Raw genomic sequence first — 27,805 nt, 5'->3', positions numbered from 1 at the left:
CACTTCTGGTATATTGCAGTCTTTGCTCAGGTACTTAGACAGTTTACTCAAGTTTCACAGACAATATCCACTTTGACATTGTGCGCAAGATAGTAACAAGAATGCAAACCACTGTTAAAGTTAAATGTTCCATGGTAGAAGCACCGTGGAAAGCCACCAGTGATGAGGGAAGTGATCAATGCCGCAACTTTGATGGATTTTTCATTTTCTGTGACGCTTGGTACTGCAGCTGGTAAGCCATCGGGTGAATTTTGAATCCAAATAAACTAGAATACAAAATATTCATGTAATTTTTGAAAAGCCACATGAATTTTGTGCAATGGTGACTGTCACACACCGTGGTACAAATTGGTTGGTTGGTTTCTTGGGACGATATTCCGGGTGAACCATAAAAAGCATATGTGGAAAACCAGTTCCAAAGTAAGCTCCATCAGTGTGGTGGTGTCTGGAGGATTTTGGAGTGTAGACATCCTGACATTTAGGGCAATACAGTTTTACCATCGCTTCACCAGGAACATCCGACAACCCTGACAATTCACAAATATAACATTAATATATAGTAGAACTCTGTTCATCTGGATAATTTGATTCATACAGAACTTCACCTTTGAAGTACAAATGGTTTGTAAATATATTTTTAATGACAAAAGCTTCAGATAAGTTAAGATTCTTGCTTAACTGCACTGTTCTCTAAAACATTGTAACACCATGTGTATGAATAACGACCAATTTTCAGAAAAGGTTTAAATGTTTAATTAGGTGATTTTTACAGATTCTTAACCACAAAGTTTCAACTTTCTCAATTTCTGTACGTTAAATCCAGATTTTAAGTCCTACAGTAAACACAAATGAATCAACAAAACTGTTTTTAATGGTTAATTGAAAAAGGTTGCCAGTGGGACTACAACACCATAGAATCACCAGTAACGACATTAACTATGTTTTCTAATTCATAAATACTACTACAATTTTATGAAACACTGAAAGAATAATAATCACCTATTGGAAGCATTGGTTGGTTCTCACAGTAAACCCTGGAGCAATGACCAAACTCTCCTTGTTGATATTTTTCAAGCTACAAAAATACATTCCATGATGATTTCAGTGTGATTGTTGTTGCCACTAAGTAAGCCTGAGGCATTGTGTCAACACCATAACAGGTACTTGTCATGAGGAAATTATTGCCCAGGCGAAAAGCATGAACACTTGGATCATATCAAGCACCCAACCATTAAGTTATTGTTTTAAAGTTACAACAAAATAAATATGTTTATAAATGAAGATTCTCATGGATTTGTAGACAATATTTCCTGTATCATAGTGTGTATAACATTCAAACAATTGATATCAATGATCACATGTTTACCATCTGTGCGATTCCTCTGTTAGTGAGGCAATATCTTGCATGAATCAAGCCATATAACATTTCTGCAGCTTGTTCAATTAAATCAGACTGGTTTGTATTATCTTCAATGTCATCATCGGGTTCCAAGTCTAGAATCATGTCCAGTGCTTGTCTGTAAAAACAACTGTAAACAGATCATTCACAATCTTATGGTTACAATCCACCCAACTTAGGCACAACATTAAAATGTCATAAATTTAACCCAAACATTTTGATCTTATGCAGGTAATCTATTGGCAGGTATAAAATTCAGTATATGATGGCACAACACTTGTCCATTCATTCCTGATATTGTTAGTTTATGTTAAACCTGTAATGTGGAACCTGCTCCCCAAGTCCAGTCAAGTTAAACTTATCCTGGATGTAATCCTCATCAACTTCACAGAAAAACTCATTTCCACGGAGACCACAGAACCAGGAAATCCACGAAACCTCCTCTGAAGAACTCATGGTTCCCCAGATGGCCCCACTTACGTAACGTGACACACTTTATTTTAGCTTTCACCGTTTTACTCAATGAAATAGCATTACACAAAAAGTACCAATCAAGCTTTGCATCTGTGAGAAAAAAAACTCGTTGTGAATATTTCAATCAATGAATTTATTTGAGAGGTGATAAATTCTGCTGTCCATCTAATTGTATAAATTTTAGGGTACTACATAAAAATATTTTTTGTGTCTGACATTTTTGTGCTATAGATATTTTCGAGTCCATCAATTTAAGTCCAGTACATATGGAAAAACGTCAACAGTGATTTTTTCAGGTTGCTGGAAAAAATAAAAACAATTGTCTTTTTAAAATATATGTCTTATGCAAATACCAGAGCCGATATAATTGTTACATCACATTAAAATTCGGTAAAATCATATCTAAAAGATATACAAAACTTTTTGCTATAGGCCTAATTATAACAGTGGAAGGTAAGTAACCATGCATTTCACAAACATTTTCACCCCATCAACATAACAGCTACACTGACACTGGCGTGCGTTGGAAGTTATGAAAAACTACAAGCACAATCACGCCAGCTTCGCCAAGGAACAAATAATTTCAACCGCCCTTCTCCACAAAGAATAATGGAAGTTGCGTTGCCAGCATCCGCTCAGTATTTCATCGGCCCGGATTAAACCAAAACTTTATCGGGAGTTTTTATAATAATTCGTGTAAAATTCAAAAGATGTTCATTTAATTTTTTTCACTAGTTTTGCTTGATTTTCTTTCTTTGGACATTTTAAACAAAAACAAAATAACTGATTTTGTTGTTTAAACATAAGTTTGATTTATGTGCACCATTTAAATGAAAATATAAATTGGGGACTGTTCAAAAATCACTTAGATAAGTTTTTTTCAGTTTTGATAAAAATCAACCAACGTGAGCAACTATAAAATCATAATCATAAAATCTAAATTGGCGTTGCTCTCATGGGATGATATGTTATTATTTTTGTTGTGAGCTCATGACAATAACAAAAACACATCCAGTATGTTTGTATTGTGGCAGATATATGGATTGGAGTAAGTTTCTTGAGAATTATTACCAAAAGAAAAATTAGTTAGGTTTGTTTATATTTCTTGCTTTAGGCTAGTTAAACGTCAATACTGTGTTTTCAGGTAATGCTGCATTTGCAAGCAGATGGTGGCATTGTTGTAAAATAGTTAATGTGTGTTTCAAGTACGTTATGTTCATTAATACAAACAAATAGGCTTTGTTTATATGAAATGTGTGCTCATGTAGAAAGACTGCCCAAGTTTTCAACCCCAATCTTGTTGGTTGCCATTGTTAGTTAACTCTCACTTTGTCTCAGAACTTTAGATTTGTATGGAAGAGATTTATGCAACTTCTCTCATGTAAATATTGCGCTTGTATTTTTTTTGTGTTACGCTTGTTTGTTGGATGATTTAGTTAGTGATGAAGTTGGGTTGTTGAACTATTGCTAGTAAAACAAGGTTTGTGATCTTGGCAATAAATAAATGCACAATATAACTGGAAATAATTTTGTTTTTGTCATCATCTGGAGATCGTTGATCAATTCCTCGAAAGTTACGTGTGTAAGAAATGTCAAATTACTTGTAACCATTCAGCTTGATTATTTTTTAAAAAAATGTTAGCATTGGAAGAGCAAGAAATAAAATATTTCCATCAGAGACTTTATTCAGAAATTACTGTTTATTGCTTTTCATATGTTATATATGAAGAAAATAACTGCTGTATCATGTAACTTTAAACCAGTGTTAGAGCAACTGTCTTTTATGGCAGACACATTTGTGTGGTATTAAATTCCCTGTTAACTGTACCTTTTCATGGCAAGATCAGGTTACCTCACAAATATTACTTCCTAGCTATTGTACTGTTCTTATACCTGAGATCTATATTCAATAACTTCGGCTATTTGATATGAAATGGTCATAAGGCCGAAAAGATGTTTATCGAGTTGAGGCCGAATCGCTTCCGCTTTCATATAACAAACGGTACAAGGTTACTTTTCCCGCCTCGGTGTCAAACAAAGGTCATTTAAAGCTATTGAAAACTTCCAATGAATAGATTTGACTTGTACGCGGTTATTTAAACTCGTTCATACTTTTGTTAAAGCTGTGCTCCGATACCGAACGAGTCAGAGGAACCCCATACATGGTTGGAATTTCGTGTTCGCCAAATTATTGCTTGTTGTATTACGCTGTCGTATGAAGAATACCTGAATGTCTGATTACAAGCAACGCCAGCATTTGAATTCCTGGGTGCCCTGCTCGCTTGTCCCGGTGACTTATTGATCTAAGTTTAATTTTCCGCTAAAGTGTCAGAAAGTTGTTAGCGAAAAGTGCCACATTCCAAAGTGAGACTGCAGGAAAACGCTAGGTACCAAACACTCAAGTTGAAAGGTATTTTGAGAAGTAAACTTTATATTTTTAATGCAATTGTTTTTAGAATTATTCAAACAACGGCAGTTTGTTCATTCCTTTCGCGAATATGTTTGCGACATTGGTTTATTTCGGTCGTACGTTTTAGAGATTTCTTCATAAATATTAGAAGCAAGCTTGGTTGCAAGTCAATTGCTGGTCAATTTCTCCCAGTGTGGATGGACGTGATGCTTTGTGCCAGGTTTTAATTATTTTACAACCAAGAATTTATTAGGTTGCCGCCAGATTGACCGGAGCTCGTTACTACACCTGTATTACGAGCACTTGAAGCGCTTGTGTCGGTGAAAATCGACAACTTTAACTTTCTGGAGGTCGGATTTAAGTTGATTTCATTAAAACCGTGTTTACTTTCTGGAAACATCGCGCGGGGTTTTGTCTTCTTGCAGAAAAATGCGGAATTTCGTTTTTTGACCAGTTTTATTAAAGGAAGTTTTTCGTTGTAAGAATTTCATGATGTGTTTGTCGGAATCTTCAACTCCCCTTAACACAAATTAACCGGATTAATAAATAAATATTCACATTATGCATCACAATGATGACGTGTAACTCACCAGACAACAATGACGTCATGTCTGCGTGTTTCCATCAAGGGAAAATATTGTTGTTGAGACTTGATGGAAAATCCCTGGCTTAGTTTTAATTGCTGGTGTTGTGTGACGCAGTAGTGTAAGAATGTTGTCACAAGTCCGCAAACGGAACATTTCAATTCTACTAATTTTGGCCAAAATTTTTTCAAAGACAATTATTTCGATAGAAATTATAATTAAATACTCCAACAGGGAATTTATTGTGCGCAAACAACAGCTTGAGGGTGGTTTAAGGGTAATAACTATTTGATGAACCTGAGGCAGCTGTGAAGGGGGGAGGTTTAACTAAGCCAGCTTTAACTCCCCATCCCTCAGCTGTTATGACGTAAAGGTTAATTAATAATGTATAACAATAATAACATTTGCAAAGTGGATTCTTACTGAACCATTTCTTGCTTGTGACCAATCTCAATTTTGCCTTCTTTCCATTCGTTCTCTCCCACGTTTGTAATCTCTTGAAACCGATTTTTTGTTACGCGAAAAAAGTAAATTCAATTTAGCCGGAGTGAAAACAAGTGACGGATCCTCATCACGCATTTAGTTGCAAGGCAGGGATGGAGCTCATCGGGGGTCGTGTTTATGATTTTTTGTTAAGTTTGTGATAAGCCTTCAGTTTTGACGCTCGACTTCGATAAATAATTCACCAAGTTTCAAGAGTTGAATGCGATCAAACCGTGCTTGTATGTCTCTGTCATAGTTTGCTGTTAGAAGTGATAATACTTTCACGCTCGATTTTATCTCATAGAGATAGGAAGTGCTTTTAGCGACGAAAAACTTGTGACGCGGACGAATCGTCCGAACATTACTTGGGTGTGTTTGTAAATATCTGCTAACTTGTCTGTTGGGAAATAAGTTAGGAGAAAATTATTCACTACTATTGCGTCTCTCGGGTAATCCCCTGATCAGTTAATTGCTGAATTTCTGCGCGGGCGAAAAATCAGAAAATAAATTTCCTATCTTGTTGTGTCGTGTTTCCACGGTAACCCCTCCGCCAATGATTGGTCATAGTAATGGGAAGTGACGTCACCGCTTGATTCCGTCATGATTTAATCGGGTTTCTGAAATAATCGCGAAGATTCGGTTCCAACTTTCGACACACAAGACCTAAAGCCTATTTTAACAAAAATCCTTCAATGAATCTCGAATTTCCGTGGGGCGTGGGTTAAGAATGTTTTCTTGTGTAAACAATCATTAACCGTCATTACCCGACCGCTAACTCCCACTTGTAAATCTACTGGACGCGGAAAACACGAGTTTCGCAATCCTGATTGTCCTACAGCGATTATTGTTCTCGAATTCCACCACGCACAATCAGCGAGCGTTTGAAAAACCTCTGCCTCGCGATTATGACGTAACAGTGGTGGTCGTGCTCGGTTGATTGTCGAAATAATGATGATAATCGCGAACGCTAATAACTGTTCGAATTTAGTGGGCGGTATTTTGTTTGTCTGCGCTTCGAACTGTGATGGCGAGTTGGAGAATATTGTGCAACATTAGGCTGCAGACAGCGAGAACAGTGGAACATTATCGAGACTTCTGCGCAAACGTTGATCAAGTTTTACTTTCAAACATTGAAAATTTTGTGAAAAACGGAATGCAGCATTTTTCAAAGTGTGTCTCATTTGTTTATTTGTTTTTCTAGTTGGAATGAATTATTGAGCAAACCAATTTATGTATTCAATGTTAGCCATAATTCCGGACTCGCCAGGTGTGACATGAAAAGCGGTTTGTCGTCAAGTGCTCGCCTCAGGGTTGAAATCATGTGTTCTTACGTAAAAGTGCTGCCATAATTTTGCAGCAAGCTTGTGTTCGAACACAATTTGATCAGTTAAGGAACTTTCTGTAAGGTTTCCGTCTCTATTGTCGAGTTGTTCCTTGGCGTAAGTCGCCGATAAAATTCCTCCTTTGATTTTTATTGATTTGTGAATTATTTAACGCCTGTCGTCTTTTAGTGAAACGATGCGTCTGCTTTAGGTTTCTCGTCAACAGGTTACGTATCTTTTGGTTAATCAATAACCTGATGCTTTTACCCGCCATATGTCATCGTACTTTCCGCTAGTTAAGCGATATCGACCAAGCTAGGATCCAGTTAAATTTGTTTCTTATCGATTCTGTGATCTGTGGTGAGAGTGTAATGGTTGATGACACGGCTGAGTGGCACGGGATGCGATTGTGTTGCTGTGGTTCCATCTTCCTTCGGAGTGGAATGCACGGTTTTACTGCCTAACATACAATGCAAGCTTTGATCGTGCGGGAGTGCGAGAATATTTTACCGAGAAATTATTGTCGACATTTACGAGATGAGTTTGAGATGTTTTTGCAGGAGTAGAAAGTGGCGGATTAATCTTTTCATGAAAAGCCATTATGTATGGGATGGTTTTACGATTGTTATTCAAGTGATAAACCATATCTGGTTAAACGAAACGCGCCCAGTCTTCTCGCTTAACATCGCAAGCTCTGGCCTGAGTAGCTTCAGTCTCTACATTGAACCTTATTTGCTTTTCAGTCTCCCAACTTAAATTCGTAAAAATTGATTTTCGTTTGGATCTTTTTGGTAAAGTTTGGTCGGGTTGAAAATGGACGATCCCGGGACACCAAAGTTCACAGTGGGTCAAATAATCTTGCTGCAGAAACTGAAACAGAGTGGGTTGAGTAAAGATCAAATCATTAAAGGTTTGGAGGAAATGGAGAAGCTGGATGAAGTTGGTCTCGGAAGTCCAATATCTGGGTAAGTTTCCCTCTGTTCTTATCAGGTTGGATTTCTTTTAACATTTTAAACAAAGTGTTTCTTTTCCTCCTCAAATTCCAAGTATTCTTAAAAAGTTGCCACGTGCGCATTAAGCGCGTGCTATTTATGATTACTTAAGGGATAAAACTTGAGCTATGCGGAATTCTCCAGGCTAAGTTTAGCTTCGTTATATTTCTTAGTATACCTTGAGGCTATTTCGAATACGTACAGTGACGTAATAATGTGTTACAACATGGGATCTCCGTGTACTGAAGCAATCTATCTATGCGGACTTCTGTTGTAGTCACGTTAATTGTTTGCACAAAGTCAACCCAACCACGTGCAAGTAATCCGACCCATTAATTTAATATGATTTCTATTGTTGTAGTCCCGCACCAACTCAAGGAAACACTAACGGGACATCCCCCTCGAGCAACAACGGGACTTTCCCCACGTCTAACGGGATCTCCGCCCACCCTCAGAATCACAAGGATTTCACGGATCCGCAAAGGAACAGCATCAGCCCACAATCCCCGCCACAACATGTAAGATTGTCACAAGGATTCGGCGCAAAATGTAGATTAGAAGTGAAACCAAAAGTTTAGAATAGGAATCTACGTCATCAAGATTTATGTAAAATAGCGCAACATCGTCTTTTGCTTGTGTGTGTTTGGTCATGACGTTGATGCCGCTTTATTTATTTCCAACTCAGCAAAATTTCCTTCTTCCTCGGGTGCAAACCACCATACACCTGTAAGCACCCCCGCCTTAAAACAATTAAACAAAAGATTAGTAATATTTGTAATTGCCCTTAGCTGATGATTGATGACAGGTGGTTGGTGACTCGTTGTAAACCTCCGTATCAGAGGTCAATAGTTTAACTTGCTTCTTTTATTGCTGTAAAGTATCCCGCCCCCCGTCTCGTGTAATCGTGTTATGAATATTTGATGAAGGTTAACTATGCACAGCAGGTGAAACTCAACCCAACCCTCCCTCATCACATCGGGCAACCGAACCACCTCATGTTCGGAGCACATTTGCAGGTAAAACTTGCGGTCAACAAAGCTCTGTGCGTTTATTTAAAATGTTTTTTATACAGAACCCAAACCAGCTCTCTCTACTCCCCCCTGTGGCTCAGTGGCCTAATACGTCACAAGCGGTTGCCGTGGCAACTGCTGCGAGCTTGCTACAGAATGGTTTCGCTCACGGGACAGTCCCCCATTACCCCGCCCTTCTTAACAACAGAGGTATTCTACATCCATTTTTACCAAACAATCGGTTCAGTGACGTAAACAATAAGTAGTGTTGCATGTATGTAAAACTCATTATTGATGTAACAGTGAGATGTGTAACGTAACAGGTTTGTTACGTGGCAACCCCCAACCTACAGGGAATGGGAGTACAGTGGTAGAGATAGAAGGTGAGAAGGTTGATATTAGCGACGAACTCGACGAACTTTTCCGGAGAGATCAAGCTTCAGTGAAGGAAGACATAAGAAAATTTATCAGTGAAAGACATATTTCGCAATCCTCCATCGCCAAGGCAACAAGAAACGGTAAATTCCACATTTATTGTTTGGAAAAGCGGTCGCCAATAATTTCCATTCTATCTGTGATTTTGTGAGATATTTCTTAAGTGAAAATTTATTTGCATTTTGCAACAAATAATTTGCATAGTTAGGAGATAACACCAACAAGTAAGGCCAGAATCTTCCATGCAAATTATGACCTTGTTTCCATCTCTGATAAATGATCTCGCCGCATTAAACTTTAACGTACCACAAATCGCGTTAAATTAATTCGAAGTTCAAACCTGACATAAAAAAATATAAAAACATCAATCGTTGTGCGCTTTTACATGTTTCCACGCTTAGAATAACAAGAAAATTATAAATTTAACATTAGTTTAATGGGTGTGAAAACTTGTAAATTGGGAATTAAAATTGGAAGGTTGTGGCTGGGATTGAGACGAACTGCTTAATGTTGGCGCCTCCCGACTCACAACAATTTTCCACTCGTTTCTCACGCAATGTTACTTGTTCGTTGCGGTTTCTGTATGCGTCTGCTTCGAGGTTATCGAGGACATGACCTTGAGCGTGAAGGTCGTTCCTGTTATTGTTTTTGTTGCTGTTTTTCAATTTTTGTTGTTTAGAGGAATATTCCTGCTATTAAGATTTGAACGGCCCGTTTTAAATAATTTTGTTTTTATAGCAATCAGTCAAAGTTACATCTCCCAGTGGCTTGCCCAACCCCAGGACATCAGTGGTCAGAAGAAAAGAGCGATGTACACTTGGTATATCATAGAGAAGAGGAAACCACCAGGAAATTCAAGCGGTGAGGAGTTGGTTAAAAAAATAAAAAATCAGAAAAATATCACAATCTGGCGGTTTCCGTATTTAAATTCATTTAGAAGAGAAACTTTTCCATTGATTAAAAAAAAAATACCAGACAACAAACTTACTTCGTGACGAAATAAAGGAAAGTTGATATTTTGACTCCGGTTAAGACCCCCCCACCCATCGCCATAGCTTGTTAACTCGTAATATGTTTGGCGCCTTAGCGTCATTTAATGTTCCCTCATGTCTCGTCAGGGGGGTGACAGGGAGATGTTTACGATGAAGTTCATCAATAAGTTATGACCAATGCATTAATCATTATCCGGATGCCAGTTGCAGCCTCCCCCCCCCCCCCCCCCCCGACCCCGCGACCTTGCCCGTTGTCACCCCGCCCCCCTCATAATTCCAATCAACTTTTGTGTCGAGTTTATTGTTCCTGTCTCTCCCCCCCACTCCTTTAAAACGCGCGATGTCGATTGTTTTGTCATCATCCCATAACAATGATGGTAGCTTAATGCATATTTAATCTGGAATGTTCGGATATCCCCCCCCCCCCTCCAAAGGTTTAACGGGAATTTTTGGCGATATTTTAAAATGGAAAAAATGAATAATTTTCAATGTTTCACGCAACAGAATTTTCAACCATAAATAACTTTTAATGATAAAACTTCAGACCAAATTGTTGATACATGTCTTAAGTAAATTCTAAACGGCAACAATATTAATAATAGTTTAGTTGAAAATTGGGTGAATGAATGCAAATAGTTAGGAACAAAGCGAAAAACCTGCAGAGCGAATCTGGGACTTGTGCGGGTCCAAAAGTTCGGGGAAACTCGGTTCAAAGTTGTTTTTCTCGCGAAAAACATATTTTTTCTTCTTACAAACGGTGTGGATTTGAAGTCGGTAATGTTCTGTAAACCAAACTTGAGTGTGGTTTCCGTGTCTTGTGGTAAAGTCGAAGAAATTCTTTCAAACCGTTGTTCGGTTGGATCAAGTTGACTTTTGACAATTTGATTTGGGCCACAAGTACAGTTGTCCTCGGCCAGGGTTAAACTGCCTATAATATCAAACTCAATGCTTCCTAAATAAAGTGTAACAAGTATCTCCACTGTCGTGAATCTTGTATCTTTCGCCTGGGGGCAAATCAGTGCTTATCTATCTCCAATCTTCACCCCTGCTTGACTCCGCGCATGTTCGGATGGAAACCGCCCAAATCTACTCTTGTGGCTTTGGCGGTGCTGCTTGAAACATTGCGGCCATGAAAGGACATTTTAACTTTCCATGACCTTTAGCAATTTCTACGTTTTAATCTTGTTTGGGCTTCGGTGATGAAATCTCCATTTTGTTTTGAAAAAAAACTTGAAATATGTAATTTAAACATGGAGTCTTGAATCAAACCAAGTAATTTGATGAGAATTTCACTGCTTGGTTTTAATAAACCTCCTTTTCCATTTTCACCACGTTAATTGAAAGAAGCTTAGCGCGACATTAAAATTACTTCGGGAAATTCCAGAACTTCGACAAGAACTCGCAGATAATTACTGCCCGCCAGGCCCATATTTGGTCCTAACAAATTTTTGCTGATGACGCAACAATCGTGTTTGTCACGTTGCAGCGAAATCGGTATTCTTCAAACGAGGTTTTGTGCTGGTGTTAATGTTTGGGTGAATGCTGTCAAATCCCGCAACCCTTTCTTACAAATTGTTGAAAGAAATAATATCGACCATGAAATAAATCCAATCACACCAAAGTATTTACCGATAACTGTGACGTCATCGTATGAACTCCATTTCTTGTGGAATCGATGTGGAGAATAAACGATTATTTCCTTTCAATCAGTTTGTACCAAACCGCTTAACATGGGGGAAGTCGGTGTTCGCTGCTTGGTTCAATCACCATTAATATATGTTGACGTCATCAAGAAATACGATAAGAGCGATGTGTTTAATAGAAATGTTAATATTGTGGTTGCAGGTCTGGTGGTTCCCAACCAGGTGATTTATCGAAGCAGTGAAGCGGAACCAGATATGATGAGCAACTTGTTGATGAAATCGAAAAGAGGGGCCAGGTAAAGAACGCGACTCAACCGTTGTGAAAGTGGGATTACTGCTAAGGGTACTTTGGGTCATTTTGAAACCAAACAATATCATCATTATTCTGCCTTAAATATTATGGTTCTACGTTCGGCTTCCGGTATTTCCGTCAACAGGAATAAATTGTCGACAATTGAATAATATGAGACGTGACGTCACTAACCTCCGGCCCTGACGGTGAATTCTACTTCACTTAATTTCCATAACAACCTACTATTTATTGAAGTGCCCCACCAACAAATTTACATGCGGTCCTTGCGATTTTGGCGTAATCACTACTTGCGTTATGACGTTACAGCGAGCATTGTGACGTACAATTAAATTTGATGTTAGCTTGCAATAGTTGTTATTTCGAGAATGTTTCAGTCGTTTTAACAACCGCTTTAAGAACAATTAGGGGTTACTCATAATCTTATAATAATAGCCCATGGGACAAGTACTTTTAAACGACCCACAGAGAGACAAACTGCGGATTTTTTCTAAGACTGTTCGTTTCAAAATCGGATAATTAGCCAAAATAACTTGTTTGTCCTTTAACATAGATTTAAGTTCATCCGACAAGATAGATGTGTGAATGTTGTTGTCAGATTTACTTGGCCGAAAGAATGTTTATCCATCCTTGAATCTTACTACAACGGAAATTCGTATCCGGATGAATCGAAACGTGAGGAGATCGCTCATGCGTGCAACGGCATCATACAAAACCAGAAACCAGGTGGAATTTTGATTGTTTGTTGTGTATTAATACAACCTTGAGGTCTTTCGAAATCCATAAATTAGAAGTGGGCTTGATCAGTTCCACGCAAAAGTACACCTTAAGTTCACTGCGTTTCGTGTATTACAGCAAAAACAACCATCCAATAAAATTACAAGGTGATTTCGCTATAAATATACTTGTAATCTTGTCGCTGCCATTCAAATCCGTCACATAATTTGATATTTTAGTGTCTGGTTGGAATTTTAACACACGGCACTGCATAATAACAGGCGTCAGTTAGAATTTCTCCGTCGCGAAACCCTGCATGTTGAGAAGTAATTCGGCGGCTCTCGAATCCATCCAGACACCGCATACTTCAGATTGAAGTTGTTCGTGGTTTTAAAGCTTACTTACCTGTGGTTAATCTCTCTCAAGATTTCTACTCCATGATGTATATTTACTGCGGTGGTGAATAGACAGCATGTATTCAATTTCTTGTAATCGCATTCAGGATGCGAATGAGCAACGCGATTATCACAAAAACGCTTCTTCTTTTAATTTTTGATGGTTATTACTCTGCCTCGTTAAATTATGGAAGTTCGTCAGGGCAAGTCGCAACAGAATGGGGGAATCCAGGATCAATCAACATACGTTTATTGTGTATCATATTTCTTAAACTATTTCTAACTGATATTTCAATTATCGCGCTTACATTGAAGTATCACATGCAGGGTCGTCCCACTGTGACCTTGGGTTGACCTTTACCGCAAGTAAACTTTTACCAATTCCACACCACTGTAATATGTGTGGAGGGACTCTAGGGGTTATTTCAAGGTGAATGTGGTGCAAGCCTCCAGCAGTTGCAGTAAGTCTCTCCCAACATGAAAATAATTGCATGTTTTTCGGTCTGCCGTCTGTTAACTGCCAACCTCAGCCAGACGGCCGTGGTTAAGAATGATTCACGATTTAACCGAGCGACTTTACAAGCGAATGAAGATGTCAGTTCAGCGTACACAAAATTTATTCAAATACGGGAGTTTGTGTGAAAATATGCTCGTGAAAATCCAAGTATCTCGGAGACAGGAGCTGTTTGTTGTAAACATGATGTTACTCCCTGAACTCTGCCGGAGACAAATTCTTACTTTCAGCTTTTAACAAATTGTACATTTTCACTTCGCACACCTGGATACAAAAATTTGTCAGATTTGTCACAAGTTGTAGTGACGCCACACACCCATTTTTCTCACATTAATTTTTTACAAAGTAAGAAATCTCCACAATACCCAGCAGCCAATAACTCCAGTTAATGTATTTACAGGCGGGGTTTTGTCGGATTTGGACAAAGTGACCACAGTTAAAGTTTACAACTGGTTCGCCAACAGAAGGAAGGACGACAAACGAAGGAGACACATTGGTGAGGAGGAAAAATTGTTACTTCCGAAACACGGAAATTTCCACTTTGACATAAAATCCCATAATTTGCCGCAAACGAGCAACTATTTACTTTCCTGGCCTGAGGCTGTGTAATAACTCTTACTATGACGTCATGTATGGAATACTCTGACCAAATAGACAATTTTAGGCGGCAAAACCTCCTATGGCGGGTAATCAGATTATGGTGATTGGCTAAACGTAAAATAAGATGAGTGATCGGATTATCGGATGATGATTGCGGTTTTGTTACGGAATTGAGTTAAATATTTAAAGAATCTTTTTAATAATTATTTTTACCTATTTTCCGCTGCAGATAAGTTTAAACTTGGTTATTTGTTGACAAACTCCTTCGTCACCGACTTAAGTAGGGTTCTAAATCAAACAACAATCGGTTGTTACGTCACAGAGCACATTGAAGCGATGGATCAGCAACAAATTGGGAGTCCCCGTAGAAATTCGACTGTGTCCCCCTCCCCTTCATGCAATTCTCACGATGGAAGTCATTCTGGTGGGGAAAGCACCCCCGCTGACCTGGTAAGATGGGTTCGAATCCGACCTGGGGTGGAACAGCTGTGTAACCTTGTGATGTTGGGAAGAGATTTGCTCAAACCCAACTTAACACTGTTTACTCTCCACTTTAGGGACCTCCACAGCTGGTGATTCCCAAAAAAGAAGATCCGATGACGTTGGCGCTTGAGATGGCTGCGGTCAACAATTCCATACTGGCCCTGGTAAACCAACATCACCATAGCAACCATCCCACGCATGATGACGAAGACGACATGGACAATGACGGAGCCTTTGAAAGAACCCCCGACGATCACGTGACACCGGAACAATCGCATTCCATGCATGACAATCGCAACCGTTACGGTTCGCTGCAGATGGAACGCATGGCCGAATGCGGCAGTTACGCCGGATGAGCGGAGTGTTTTTGCACGTGTTTATTTATTTCTTGTGCACTGGAGTCACGATGTGACGTCAATGCATAGATGGATTCTGATTGGCCGAGCGACGTGGACTGCATTCATTGGTCCCTGTTGTGTTTGTCGCAGTGTACGATTTTCATTACATCCTGCACTCTAGTTCATTGTGACGTGTTTATAATTTTACTGGGGGCGCCATTGATCCAGTGTTTCACATAATTTTTCTCTTTGATGAGATTTATTTGTATTTTTGCAGTTTTTATCTAGTGCCATTTTTCCTATGTGAAACGAATGACAACAATTGTCGCCTAATTTTTGTTTCTGAATCAATTTTTAATGTGGTCGGAAATCTTCCCACCGTGGATTTCCACACAAACATGTTTTAGATTGCAAACCTCGAAGCACTTCTAGTTTCGTCCAAATGTCTTGAAATATTCCTGACCACTAACAGTATTCCCGCTTGTTTAATTGTTGCGGTGATCACTCCCAGACCTTCAAGGTCATTGGAGGTCACCAACCTTCACTTTTACGTCCCGTGTTAATTGGTGAAAGTGTTTTTCACATATTTGGTGCTTTGTATTTATTCCACGCCAACTGCCCTCGCCTCCATTCCCTCGTATTTACAAAGTGTACATTTCTACCCTGTAACGTCGGGCCCGGCCCTCGAAATTCTCATACCGGAATCCGCCTCCCACTGCAATAAAGACACGTACGGTGGCGCTAGCGAGTCGCGCTTATGTTCCAAAGTCAAATATTTTCCAGTCAATTCCACTAGTTTCTGATTTTTGCATGTTAAGCATTGCAAGCATGTAACTATAATGCCAGTGTGCTCTTTTGGATGTCGATCGTTTCTCGCCGCTTGTAAAATATAAAAAACACTTTCAACTTTTTAAGTTACGCAAAAAATTTGGTTTGACGCAAATCGGTCGCAGTCGTGCAGAGATTGCCACCGTATATCCAACAGCGTCTTGCTTTGAAACTTTTCAACATGTTTCTTTCTTCAAACTCTCACTGAGGTACCCGAATCATTTAGACAACTTGTATCAAACTTTGCCTCTGCTTCACATCCAGCATGTTACGTCATCAGACTTAAGGGCGCTTTCTTACTTGATGGATGGAGTTAGTGAGAACTTCCACACTAAGGGTAGTCACGAAGTTAGTGACGTGAGTCGCTGTGTAGTTTCCTGTTTGTTCAGCACTTGGTTCAACGAGGCAGAATATTCTCATGCTTATTGAAATATGTCTGTCAGTGATAGGTAAGTCCTCAAAATGAAGGTTATTGTTGTGTGAAAAGGCTGCTTTATGGCTGTCCCAGTTTGTATGTTTGGAGCGGCAGTTCAACCATTAACTAGAAAATGAATACTTGGATCTGTTCATTGTTGGTTATTTTGTACTCCGGCAAACCTTCAGTAAAATTCTGCATTATTTGTTGATTGAAATTTTCGAGACCATAAATTTTTTTTTACATTATCTTTTTAATGAATTCCATTATATGTGGACGACCAGTATGGTATAACTATTAAAACTAATAAAAAATAATGTTCATTTACTTAAAACGTCAATTTCCAATATGGGTACACTTAGAAGATAAATATATTTTGCCAAAACACTCTGCAACAACAATATAATCTATCAAGACGCGCCGCCACTTTCTCCAAATTCACCCTGTGCAAAACACAAAATTACAATACAAATATATTTATATGTTAATTTTGATATGAAGTTTCCACCTGTGCACAATAAGTGGCGTTGGAAAAGGTTGATTTCAGGAAAAAAATATTAAATGTTGTTACTATGTGCACAACAATCCACAGAGCAAACCCCGGACATTAGGATGCATAGATGGAGTGATTCCCAAAATCAATTGATCTCAACATAATGTCGGAATTTTGCTTGTGCTTGAACTTTATCCGAATTAATTTTGTTTGACAGTTTGCGAAGTCTGACGGATAACCTTAACAAGCACTTGGTGAGGATAACTGGAAGAACTTTGACAGATTTCCATCACAAAGACGTACTTGGCAACAAATTTAACTTAACTTTATTCGTTTGCATCGTTGTCATCACTTGTGCATTTTTACTACTGACCATACTTGGTGAGCAGACTTTGGGTACCGGAATAACCGCCAAACTTTTGAGTCGTTCGTATCATTTTGTCGCACTGTGATTTATACAGCAGCAAGATATTAAAGGTTTGACGCAGATTCTTTCGTTGCAGGATTGACGTACGGATGTTGCTGCGCTGAAAAAAATGATGAAAACAAAAGAAGGAAATTTACTTTCTCCAGCAAATATAAGGTGGCTTTAACTTTTACAAATAATTATGTTGAAACCCCAAAGGAAAAGTTAAGAAAGATATTTGATCAGGGGTTTAACGACCAATTGGAGATGACCAACAACGATACAACTGCAACAACCACTGAAGTAGAACGGCCAGCTGTGACAACATTTAAGTGACCAAATTTGTTTCAAACAAACTTTAAATGACACGCCTTCGTCGCCTTGCTCAAGTATATAATGACGGTCAATGTGGTTCTTGTGCGTTTGTCAAAATATCCCCTGCCAACTTCGGCATTTCGCCTCCAAGTAGGTTTTATTTCAGCACCATCAGATCCTTTGTCCTCGCCCACTTGTACGTCTTGTTAATAAATAATAACCAGAATCAATCGTTTTGTGACCGTTGTTGACTATGGAGTTGGTCAACACAAATTACAGATACGATGCATCAAGGTCAACACAAGTTACAGATACGATGCACCAAGGTCAACACAAATTACAGGTACGATGCATCAAGGTCAACACAAGTTACAGGTACGATGCATCAAGGTCAACAACAAAATACATATTTTAGCATCAATAATTAGATACATTGACGGAAGATGCGAATCGCTTGAAAGGGTGCAGATTGTTTCCGTCACAAACGCAGGACAGGTAAACAATCAACTGGAAGGTTTGCAAAGTCTTCAGCCGGCTCCAGATATCCGTTTGTATTCTCGCCCAATCTAGCCTTCAAGCAGGGCCGGACAACAAACACTCCTTCTAAAACCTTTGATAACAAAACACCCGCTGATAATGACTGTACAATTCCATTGTTACGTCACAGCGACCGAATTACGTTTTCCAACAGTGCTGAAGGCTGGTTGCGTGGAGGTTGAGTTTAAAACGTGGGTTTGGTTTGCCGCTGTAATCAGTTGTGGGACAGCCAGCAGTTGTATTGAGGATGGTAATAATGGCAAATACATGTATTCAACATTGCTCTGCTTTAAACAGAATATTTAGTGATATGGAAGCAGGACCTACTCCTATGGCACCCTTGTATAATGTGGTGAGTACATTTTTATTTATGTTGTTTGTTTCAAATCTAGTAAACATGTCAGTTTTGCATCACTCACACGACAAGCTGTACGCATATGCAAATGCAGTTTCTCGACCAATAGTTTTAGGGTTGTGACAAAATGTGACTTTGGTGAATGACAAATAAATCACAGGGAATACACAGGATTAAATCAAGCTTATCGTTTATCTATGCCACGTCCATAGCAACCGAATGTAGCTGGTTTAACTTTCCTGTCACTTAAACATGTTTTGCAGCGTGACGTCATTCCAGCAGGTCACGTGCCGGTGAAACGCATGGCATCCGGTCCATCTAGCGAGTTTGTGCGAGCTTTACCCAAAAGGCGTAGAGCGGTCGGTTTATTATTTTATGTTGATATAAAAGTAAATTGGGAAAAAATCTTGGGCAAATAAATTTTATGTAAAAGGAACCCGGAAGTTTATCTGAGATGTAATAATGTGATATGCATCCATTCGTGTTTTGTAAACTTGGAGGTTGAAGCGTTGGGGTAATTAAGTACTTCTTGCTAACACTACGGTAAAGTGGTTGGTATTACAATATTCCAAACGTATTAATTGTATGTTTACAATACGCAGATGGCGACGTCATCACCCTACGTCATTGGGTCACCAGACAAGGTCATCGGTACGCCTGTACAAGATAAACGCTTCACTTCCGCTAAGTACGTTTTGCTGATGTAGAAACATGTTAAGATTTTGTTGCGTAATTTTTGTAAATCTTGATTATTTGCCGCGTCGCAATTCTTTTTATATTTTGTTATTATCGGAAATCACAACATTTGTGTTGTAGCCGCAAAGGTCTGTCCTTGGCACCAGTGAATAGATCCCGGAACACAGGTTTGTTTTCATCTTCTGATATAAGGAGGGCGTTTACAAGCTGACAATCTCACGATCCATGTTAATCCCTTATAACCGTTAACAGGAAATTCCGCTATGTGTGCCGTTACGTCACGGCTGTTTCAGTGACGTTTGATGCAATTTTCTGTTTAGTTCTCCCAAACTGTTGTCTGAAAGAAAACATGTGTTTCGGTGCTCTGACGTCATCTGTTCCTGTATCAACCCCACCTTACGGAAGTTTAAATGTCCACTTTCCCGCCACTGGAGGCACTAAAGGTAACTGCGTGAAATAACCTCGGGTGATTGGCCGCATTAACCAAGCGCCCGACCCGTATACCAAGAATAAAAACCTGATCGGGTTTCATGCCCAGGACATCCTGGGTTCAAATCCCGGTGTGGTAAAAAAAAACAATCATGAAATTTTGCACGATCAACTTTTCAGTCATCCGAAGAAAGCTTCGTAAAAGTCGAAGGAAAAGATCACCTAACAAAGCTCAGGTTATCTTAAATCAAAACACTGATGAGAATCACGAAGCGAAACGGAAAGGTAATATTTTGGTTTCATCATAGAGACGGAAAATCCTTTCAATTACATTTATTTAGAATCGCTTGGGTCCCAGCCAAACGCACTGGTGGTTTATAATTCGTTCCTGCGACAATTGGAGAAAAACCCGAATCACCATCAGAAGTCTTCAAATAAACGGGGTTTGTTTCAACAGCTGAAAGACCTCGAACATTCAACAATCATAACATTCCTTATAACAGAACAATTGAACCAAAGCACCGGATACAGCAGAGGTTTCACTCCAACTATGACGTCAACACCACACCACAAAACTACTAGTGTGACGTCACAAACGTCAAGCAAAGCTCCTTTAACGTCTGGTTATCATTCCGCGTCACGAAGAAGTAGCGAATTCAACGATTCCTTTGATGCCTTCCTAAAGTTTATCGAAGAGGGGGCGCTCGCTTTGAACAAGAAGGAGCTTCAGTCGCCTTGTCCACGTCACAATAGCGAGGTAACATGTCATTACTTGTTGAACAAACAATATTCTGTGATGAAACTAGCGGTAATTATTTGATCTCTCCAGCAAAATGAGGATTCAAACGCCAAGATTGATTTTGGCTCAGCAGCGACTTCTAGTGGTATTGGATCGTTGTCCGACCACCGTAGTTCAAGTCGCGAGCAATCAGAACTTCCAAAGATGTTTCCAATCGGAGCGCCACTCGCCGCCTCAAGTCCTCTATCAAACCCTGCTAGCGCCTCTAGCGGAGCATTTGAGCACGGTAGTAGTGTTTGGCGCCCCTGGTGTTAAAACGTAATATTTTTTGAACCGTGAAAAAGTTATAACTTGATTTAATTTTTGTGTATTTTTTGCCAACACTTTTCACCACCTTCGAATTTAAACTCCCCCAATTGGGAGCAAGAGCTTGTTCACGTTCAAGCTCGTGTTTCTTAACTCCGTTTGCTACATTATTAGTAAAACTGGAGTGGGTTTGACTCTACATTGACTATCGTCATTTATTAAAATGTCTCTGTGATGACGTTGTGTGTAATGACGTTGTTTGTTTCCACACTTGATCGTACACACATTTGTATGGAAGATTGCCACATTTATTATTTTCACTCGTTCCACTCTGCACCTTCTTTCACGCATTTTACTTTACCTTCACTTTCATCTTCACGTGTTTTACTTTATCTTGTGTTAGCGAACTTTTTACGAAACAAAATAAAATGGTTTTATCGTCGTAATTAATTGTGGTTGGTGGATTACAGATTCCAGCAACAGATTGTTAACTTTTAGTTACCAGGAAAGTATTTATTTCCAGGAATTTTCGAACACTACAGCAACGCGAAATATTCTCATTATTGCACGTGGTTTAACCATCTTCGGCCATCGATCTCTTGAAGGTAACTTTCCTTCGTTTATCGACAGTTTCGCTCAATACTTCCCGACAATACAGCAGCGATTTTTCGGCGGAATTCCTTTCTTTTTTCTGTAGTAACCTTGGTGAGTCAGTGGAAGCCAAGCTGGAGGCAGACATTCGATTCGGGTCCAGCGATTTTGAACGTTTAATGATCGATTTAATTGCTGGCTTTGGGGTCGGTTTTTCCGCCACTGAATCCACGACCGACGTTGCAGTGCTGTATGCCCCACTATCTGGGTATGACTTGATCTTGAGGTCTCTGGGGTGTTTTGGACTTTGTAGCAAAATTATCGCCAGGCCCAATGTGATACCGATTGGTAAATAAAACACTAGGGGCGCATATGTAAGATACCAAGGGGTGTTTTTCACTTTGCGCCGCCTAGTGTACGGTTTCCGGTCAATCTCATAAAACAGCTGGAATCCACTTTGTTGTTGTGGGGATAACACCGTATATTGCAGTGTTGATGTGCTTCCATTGAACAAAACGATCTGAATATTCTCACTATTCATGCTTAACACACCCGATTGTGACGTCGTATTGAGGTTTGCAGTGGCATTAGATTGAAACCTCTGTATTCCGGTGCATGTATGCGTTCTGGTCTCGTAGAATTCATCTCTAGTGTAAGTTGTGTTGGTGCAATTCATGCATTTGGAACCTTCCCTTTCCACAGCTTTAATTGTTCCATTAAACGTAGCTAGTAGTAATGTATTGCACTGTGGCGGGTCTGGTAGGTTAAGGTAGTCCACGATGAAATAACCGTATCTAAAATACAACAGTTTGTGTGAAGGTTTCCTAAGTAGAATGGAAATGTTTAGTTGAACATGAAATTGTTGCGGTTCAATGGGCAAAGCGTGCCGACAACTTACTTGGCTGACGATGGAATTTTAATTTTCCAGGTACAGGAGAGATGGCCTACGGTTTCCTGGGGACTTGAAGCATTGAAAAGTGGGCTTTGTATAACGTAACTACTTTCATATATAGATCCTCCACATATGTAATACATAAACTTGAACTCCAAAATCGCAAGCGGGCCTGATGATGAGTAGTTGACAAATATGTTGCTACTTGTTGAAACAACTGGTACAAGAAAACGGTTCATGTCCCTTCTGTCGTGCCAGTGTGTTAAAAGTGTTTCATTTGATGGAAATCCGTCGTAAACATCGATCGACAACGAGTCGGTTGCAAACCACTTGAACCAGAGGTCAACTACGGCCAAGCCAATCTGGGAAGAGTTTGTTTGTCAGTATATGACGCAACATGTGATGACGCAATACCATGGAGTGACACGTTCAGCGCTTGGTTAAACCTCACCGTCATGGTTGGGTGACGAGACGAGATCCACCATTCGCAATAAACATGTTGTCCCGTTTCAGCTTTGGGGAGGGGCAGAGCAGTGGCGGTATAACTTGCCTGGACTGTCCCACCGCACGTGGGCGCTACTGTGCAACATAACAAATCATGGTTAAGGGCTTACATACCAACAAAACCTGAATGTATTAAGCAGCCTGGATTAGCTGAATTCGAATCCAGATGCAATAACAAAATGTTTGTACCCAACTAAACGAATTTAAATTATTTCTTGACTCTTCTCTGCTTTTAATGTCTATCTATCAGACAGTGGTGACAATCGCGTATGGTTGAACAGAATTATCAAGTCAAATTAAAATCGATGGATTATTATTAGCATTTACTGTGGAAATGCCTTGATCTTGTCGTATTATAATGTCATGGCTGCCAGAAACATTTTAGTACCTTCCATAAATTATTCATATCCAGCTGAGCTTTTCCCATAATTTTCGTACAAACATGAAATTAATTATTTCCTTCATACAAAATGTCAAAACTATTTAATAATTCTGAAAATAAAAAGACTGTCCATAATACATTTAACGCTGTGTATTGATGACATTTGGCACATAAGCCTTTATCTTTAATACAAACAAAATAGCCAATACAATAGTTGAGAATTTCATGCTACAGACGTTTCGGTTGTTGTACTACAATCATTTTCAGTGTAAAATGCAGGCGAACCGGCAAAATGGTACGGTGTCGTTACTTAAAAAGGCGGGGAGTTGAATAAGCGCAATTGTTGAGATTAGAAGCCGAACAGAGTTGCCAGTTGTAATGATAAAAACTAAGGGTAAAAACTAATTAGGCTAAATGCATTGTGCACGATAAAAAAAATTAAAATAATATAGAATACATGGCCACTGCTTACACTGAAAATGAGTGTAGTAACCTACAACATTCGATATCTGTATCATGAAATCCTCGACTATTGTATTGATGATTGTTTGGCCACGTACCCCACTGAACTTGGGCCCAAATTGAAACAAAATATGTAATTTTAACAATTAATCACGGAGCTATTTAAACAGATGATACTATTTTGCAAAACAAAAAAGTTTCTGGACTTGCGCAAGAATGTTAATTTTGTCTTTGTATTATAGTTTCGTAGTGAAGAAAAAAAATTAATTTTGTCGTATTTTTTCTTGAAAGAAGTGTCCGAAAAGTTATAAAATAAATAATATTTTAGCATAGTTATCTCAAAACATGGAAATGAAATCCACAATACAAACCTGTTTTCTGCTGTGCATTATCCGTACTAATGTATCTGGTTGTTGTGGAGCTCAACTCCAATCCAACCACTAAAAATGTCAGTAACATGCGAAAGATTATTTTTAGATCTGCTAAAACCAACCACTAGGCAGAAATTGTTGTCAATTTGTTTCATAAAAAACTTAGTTAATTTGGTCAACAAGTTGCGCTACCAATATATCTCATATTTTGCTGCCAACTGGCGTCGTCTCTGTGGCGCAATGGATTAGCGCGCTGGACTTCTAATCCAGAGGTTCCGGGTTCGAGTCCCGGCAGGGATGCTACTTTTGTAAACCACGTTTTTGCTCTTCTTCCAACAATTTGGCGTGTTTTTAATCATAAGAAAGCGCAAATTTAATTTTAGTTCTTTTCGAAAGCATTAAATCTTGATATTAAACCCCACACAAATCTTGAAGATTAACAATCCTTACCTTGAGATATGGAAACAGTCAGGAGAAAAGATAGAAAGAGTTTAAACAAATGCGACAACATTGCTTTGCTGGTTTTGACATCTTTTCACAGAAAATGTTAAATTCATTGCAATAAAATATTTTACTAAAATCAAGTATTGCTACGTTACTGAAAAACACAAAATATTCCTCTGTAAATTAGTAAAAACCTCCAACCTTATTTTCTTTGGCTGCTCAGAAAAATGCACAAATAAACAGAATATTCTTGCTACAAGCAATGAGTCATTTATGTACGGGATTTTTTTGTTCCCTTAGGAAGGAATATCTTTGTTCGTCAGCCCTCCCTGGGGGTTCGCTTAACACAAATGCGTCGGAAAATAAACGTGAAAAGCGACAAAAAGGCACCCGCAGAGTCGAGAGCGACATTTCACAAAAACCCAAAACGATTACACAGTCCATTCGATGTTGGCATTAAATTCACGCTTGCTTTTACAAAATATGGTCGATGGAATTACTGAGACCTGCATATATAAAACAATATGCTTCTTAACCACGGGTAGCCTACGTCATTAATTTATAGGGGAGCTTGACCCTGAATGCAAAATTTGTTTCATTGTATTCAGTAACAACCTTTTCAGCACCCTGTCCTAGTTCAAAACGTTGTTCGGGCATTTATTTGGAACTAGAAAGGTTAAGAACCTTAACCGTGGTAGAACAACTTAACAAACAAGGTATACAACTTTTCTTTGAATCTCGAGCTGGATATAAGTTTGACAAAAACAACACACCGTTTGTGACGAAACACTTGGACAGAGTAATGTGGAACATTTCTATTGTTGTCTGAACTCAATTAGACAAACAAACCCTGACATTATATCTCCAACCAGGTTTTTTGTACAATAGTACAAGGTACTTCAATGTGTAAACCAAACAAGCACTTGTACCTCAGCTTTCCACAGTCAACTGTAATCACAGCAAAACTATCCAGACTTATGTGCAGCAAAACTGCTGACAAAAACCAGAAATCCTTCAAGAAAAGGCCTGCATAATATCATTTGACTCAAAAATGTAGAACAATACACAACCTCTATTCTCTGAATCTTCTTTAACTGTTGGAGATTTGATCTAATGCACAACCATTTCTAATCAAAGTTTGTTTTTGTCGCACTGACAAGTATTAACATCCTTGTTGATCACGCAAGGAAACATTACTGTCCGAAAATATGTAAACTGAACTGATGTTGTGGGATTGAGCGAAACGATTCGAGTGAAAACGATAAGATACTGCTGGTCAAAGTCTGCCAGGCTACTTCCTATATGTCACTTCCCGCTGCTAGCCCGTTGTATTACTATCGGTACAGTTTATTTAGAGTTTATATAGCACAGTTTATACAGCTTACACGATCCTGCAATGTGCACAAAAGCATCACTTAGTGGAAATTGAAAAGACGCGTGTAATTATCAAATTTCAGTTCGAGTTATACGCTCAATGTCACGCCTTCCAACCGCTCAATATATTGTGATCGCCAACCGAGTGGAGGACGCAAATCAACGAGGGTTATGCCAACCTGATTTTCTAACACGACACCAGAATAGACCTCAGAAATTTCATGGCGAGCCCTCATGTCGTTCTCAACAATCAAGAAAATCGGTTTTGCGAACGTGTCGCGGATGTGCGTTTAATAATGGATGCAAAATCAATCTATTCAATTTGCAATGATCATGAATCCATATTCCGGCTCTTAGGGACAATTGGTGAAATACTGCATGCTACTTGTTGGCACGCTACTTGTGAAACTGCATGGCAAAACGTTTATTTATCCGTAGCCTTGTAGAAAACTTGCGGACCCCTTAAATAAGAAATGACTGCCTTAATCAGAATATGTGCTCAAAACCAAAACTATTGAGGAAGTAGATTGGTTACTAAAATTGTCCACCGCGAAATTGCTGCCTCCTCAATGAATGTATTGCATTTCCTGAATGACTTGCCTGCATTTCAAATTTTCATTGAACCTTTTTATGCACAAATATTTCGCGATGGTTACGCTTGACAAAATCACCATTCATTCTGCGTTGAGAAAAAAAACTACGGTATGGACAAATTACAAGACATGTATGTCGTACACAATACGTTTTTTAGTTGACATTCTTCGTAAACAGAGAATTAAAGAGTAGTCAAGTGGTAACTATGAATACAACACCCAAGTACACGACTAAACCATAATCGATTTCTGCTGAGCAAAGTAACCATGTAACGGTCCACTGCACATATCTACCAGCTTGCCTTCTCCATATGCTACAGTGGCGTTAAGAGTTTGGGGCGTGTTGTTGATGGCGACGCTCAACGACCCTTGAATTCTGTAACAAGTTCGATAGAGCACGACAAAGAGAAATTCTGACCAAGTCATCAAATCGTTTATACATTATTGGTTGTCAAATGGCAACAGGGGATTTTGCCGCAACTTTTTACATGACAATTTACTTTCCAATTAATAAAGTCACTCCACAAAATAGTCAACTCAGTATCTGTTTCCTCGCCAACGCATGAAATGTGCGCTGTCCTAGCACATAGCTAGTTGGCAGATGCTATCAGTAACACGACTCTCATGTTTGCTGCTCAAACACCAACAATGATTGGCAGTTCCGCTGCTTCATGACTAGATTACTGCCAAACTGTCACGCAAGCAAAAAGTTCTGCTCAGTTAAGCACGCCAGCCGTAATTTAGGGATTATGGATCAAATAGACCACAAAATGGTTCCCTAAAGTCCAAAAAATACCCATGGCTGGACATCTAAGGCAGCTTTCTCAAGACATGAAACCCAAGCAGCAGCGTTCAGTTAACACCCATTAAAATGATAAAAGTATTTTTGTTTATCGAAGCAACTGGGCACTTCCATTCAATTGAAGGACAACAAAACCTACTTTGTCACCAAACAAAAGCCTTACTTGTTCGGGAACAGAGAAGTCCAGACAAGATATGACTAAGTACTGTCAGTTATAAAACGTATACTTTCTTTATGTCGCCTGTTGCCAATTTACACTGCAACTCGATAGAAAAACTACTGCGAATTTTCGTACGGCATTTTCTGAAAATGTTTACAAGCTATTTTCACAGCAAGTAACAGCTGCTTGCCTTGCTTTAACTCAGCGCTTGCGGCTATATTGCATTTCATGACTGCTGGTTGGACCCATAGAACAGAATCAGTTCAAAACGTATTTACAAGGAAAATTACCACGCTACTAACCATACCAACATAGCCTTCAACAACGATGTTGCTTGGATTTAAAACGCCAACCAATCGTGAATTTCACATCAGTAAACTTGGAACAGAACAGTTACGTAGCAGTTGTAACAAACATACGGCACTGGTTCGGACCTACAGCGCCACTGTGTGGAGTATTTTCCAGGTACATGTTTGTCACTTGGTCAGAAGTCAACTACATTGGAAAAAGAACACAAAGACAACGCCGTTTCAAAAAAGTAAAAGGTTTACGGAGGAGAAAGCCAAGTTTTAATAAGCAGGGTTTATGTTAACCCCGGATATAGGAGTAT

General features: G+C 39.1%; 4 protein-coding genes and 1 non-coding gene across 7 annotated transcripts; 3 read left to right on the top strand and 2 right to left on the bottom strand.

Moving 5' to 3' along the window:
* Positions 1–29: 29 nt before the first annotated feature.
* LOC145901702 (casein kinase II subunit beta) lies at positions 30–1,996 on the bottom strand. Its single transcript, XM_082989467.1, has 5 exons — positions 1,716–1,996; positions 1,367–1,517; positions 1,000–1,075; positions 338–527; positions 30–266 (listed from the first exon to the last, which is right to left on the bottom strand). Exons 1-5 carry the CDS (start codon positions 1,853–1,855, stop codon positions 176–178), a joined length of 648 nt encoding a protein of 215 aa, XP_082845593.1. The 5' UTR covers positions 1,856–1,996; the 3' UTR covers positions 30–175.
* Positions 1,997–7,419: 5,423 nt separating this feature from the next.
* LOC145901839 (homeobox-containing protein 1-like) lies at positions 7,420–16,007 on the top strand. The gene is made up of 11 exons (XM_082989643.1): positions 7,420–7,637; positions 8,026–8,182; positions 8,591–8,680; positions 8,737–8,884; positions 8,998–9,192; positions 9,848–9,970; positions 11,947–12,040; positions 12,653–12,780; positions 14,081–14,176; positions 14,603–14,730; positions 14,838–16,007. Exons 1-11 carry the CDS (start codon positions 7,486–7,488, stop codon positions 15,117–15,119), a joined length of 1,593 nt encoding a protein of 530 aa, XP_082845769.1. The 5' UTR covers positions 7,420–7,485; the 3' UTR covers positions 15,120–16,007.
* Positions 16,008–17,576: 1,569 nt separating this feature from the next.
* Positions 17,577–20,643, top strand: LOC145903796 (uncharacterized). 2 transcript variants are annotated; one of them, XM_082991954.1, is made up of 10 exons: positions 17,577–17,933; positions 17,987–18,447; positions 18,714–18,809; positions 19,053–19,138; positions 19,267–19,313; positions 19,467–19,589; positions 19,756–19,860; positions 19,917–20,018; positions 20,079–20,332; positions 20,405–20,643. In XM_082991954.1, the coding sequence occupies exons 2-10, from the start codon at positions 18,343–18,345 to the stop codon at positions 20,627–20,629; spliced, it is 1,143 nt and encodes a 380-aa protein (XP_082848080.1). In that variant the 5' UTR covers positions 17,577–17,933; positions 17,987–18,342; the 3' UTR covers positions 20,630–20,643. The 2 variants fall into 2 exon arrangements, with proteins under 2 accessions (XP_082848080.1, XP_082848079.1); XM_082991953.1 differs by having other exon boundaries at positions 17,577–18,447.
* A 421-nt stretch (positions 20,644–21,064) lies between these two features.
* Positions 21,065–24,416, bottom strand: LOC145903794 (uncharacterized). Of its 2 annotated transcripts, none has more exons than XM_082991950.1 (5): positions 24,273–24,416; positions 23,823–23,891; positions 22,555–22,682; positions 22,110–22,465; positions 21,065–22,005 (listed from the first exon to the last, which is right to left on the bottom strand). In XM_082991950.1, the coding sequence occupies exons 1-5, from the start codon at positions 24,331–24,333 to the stop codon at positions 21,195–21,197; spliced, it is 1,425 nt and encodes a 474-aa protein (XP_082848076.1). In that variant the 5' UTR covers positions 24,334–24,416; the 3' UTR covers positions 21,065–21,194. The 2 variants fall into 2 exon arrangements, with proteins under 2 accessions (XP_082848076.1, XP_082848077.1); XM_082991951.1 differs by having other exon boundaries at positions 22,555–22,679.
* Trnar-ucu (transfer RNA arginine (anticodon UCU)) lies at positions 24,049–24,122 on the top strand. Its single transcript has one exon. It is a non-coding gene; the product is annotated as a tRNA-Arg (tRNA).
* Positions 24,417–27,805: the final 3,389 nt, after the last annotated feature.

Source organism: Ascidia mentula, chromosome 5 (assembly GCF_947561715.1).
Source record: "Ascidia mentula chromosome 5, kaAscMent1.1, whole genome shotgun sequence".
Taxonomy (NCBI): Eukaryota; Metazoa; Chordata; class Ascidiacea; order Phlebobranchia; family Ascidiidae; genus Ascidia; species Ascidia mentula.
This window is presented reverse-complemented; position numbering and strand designations above follow the sequence as displayed.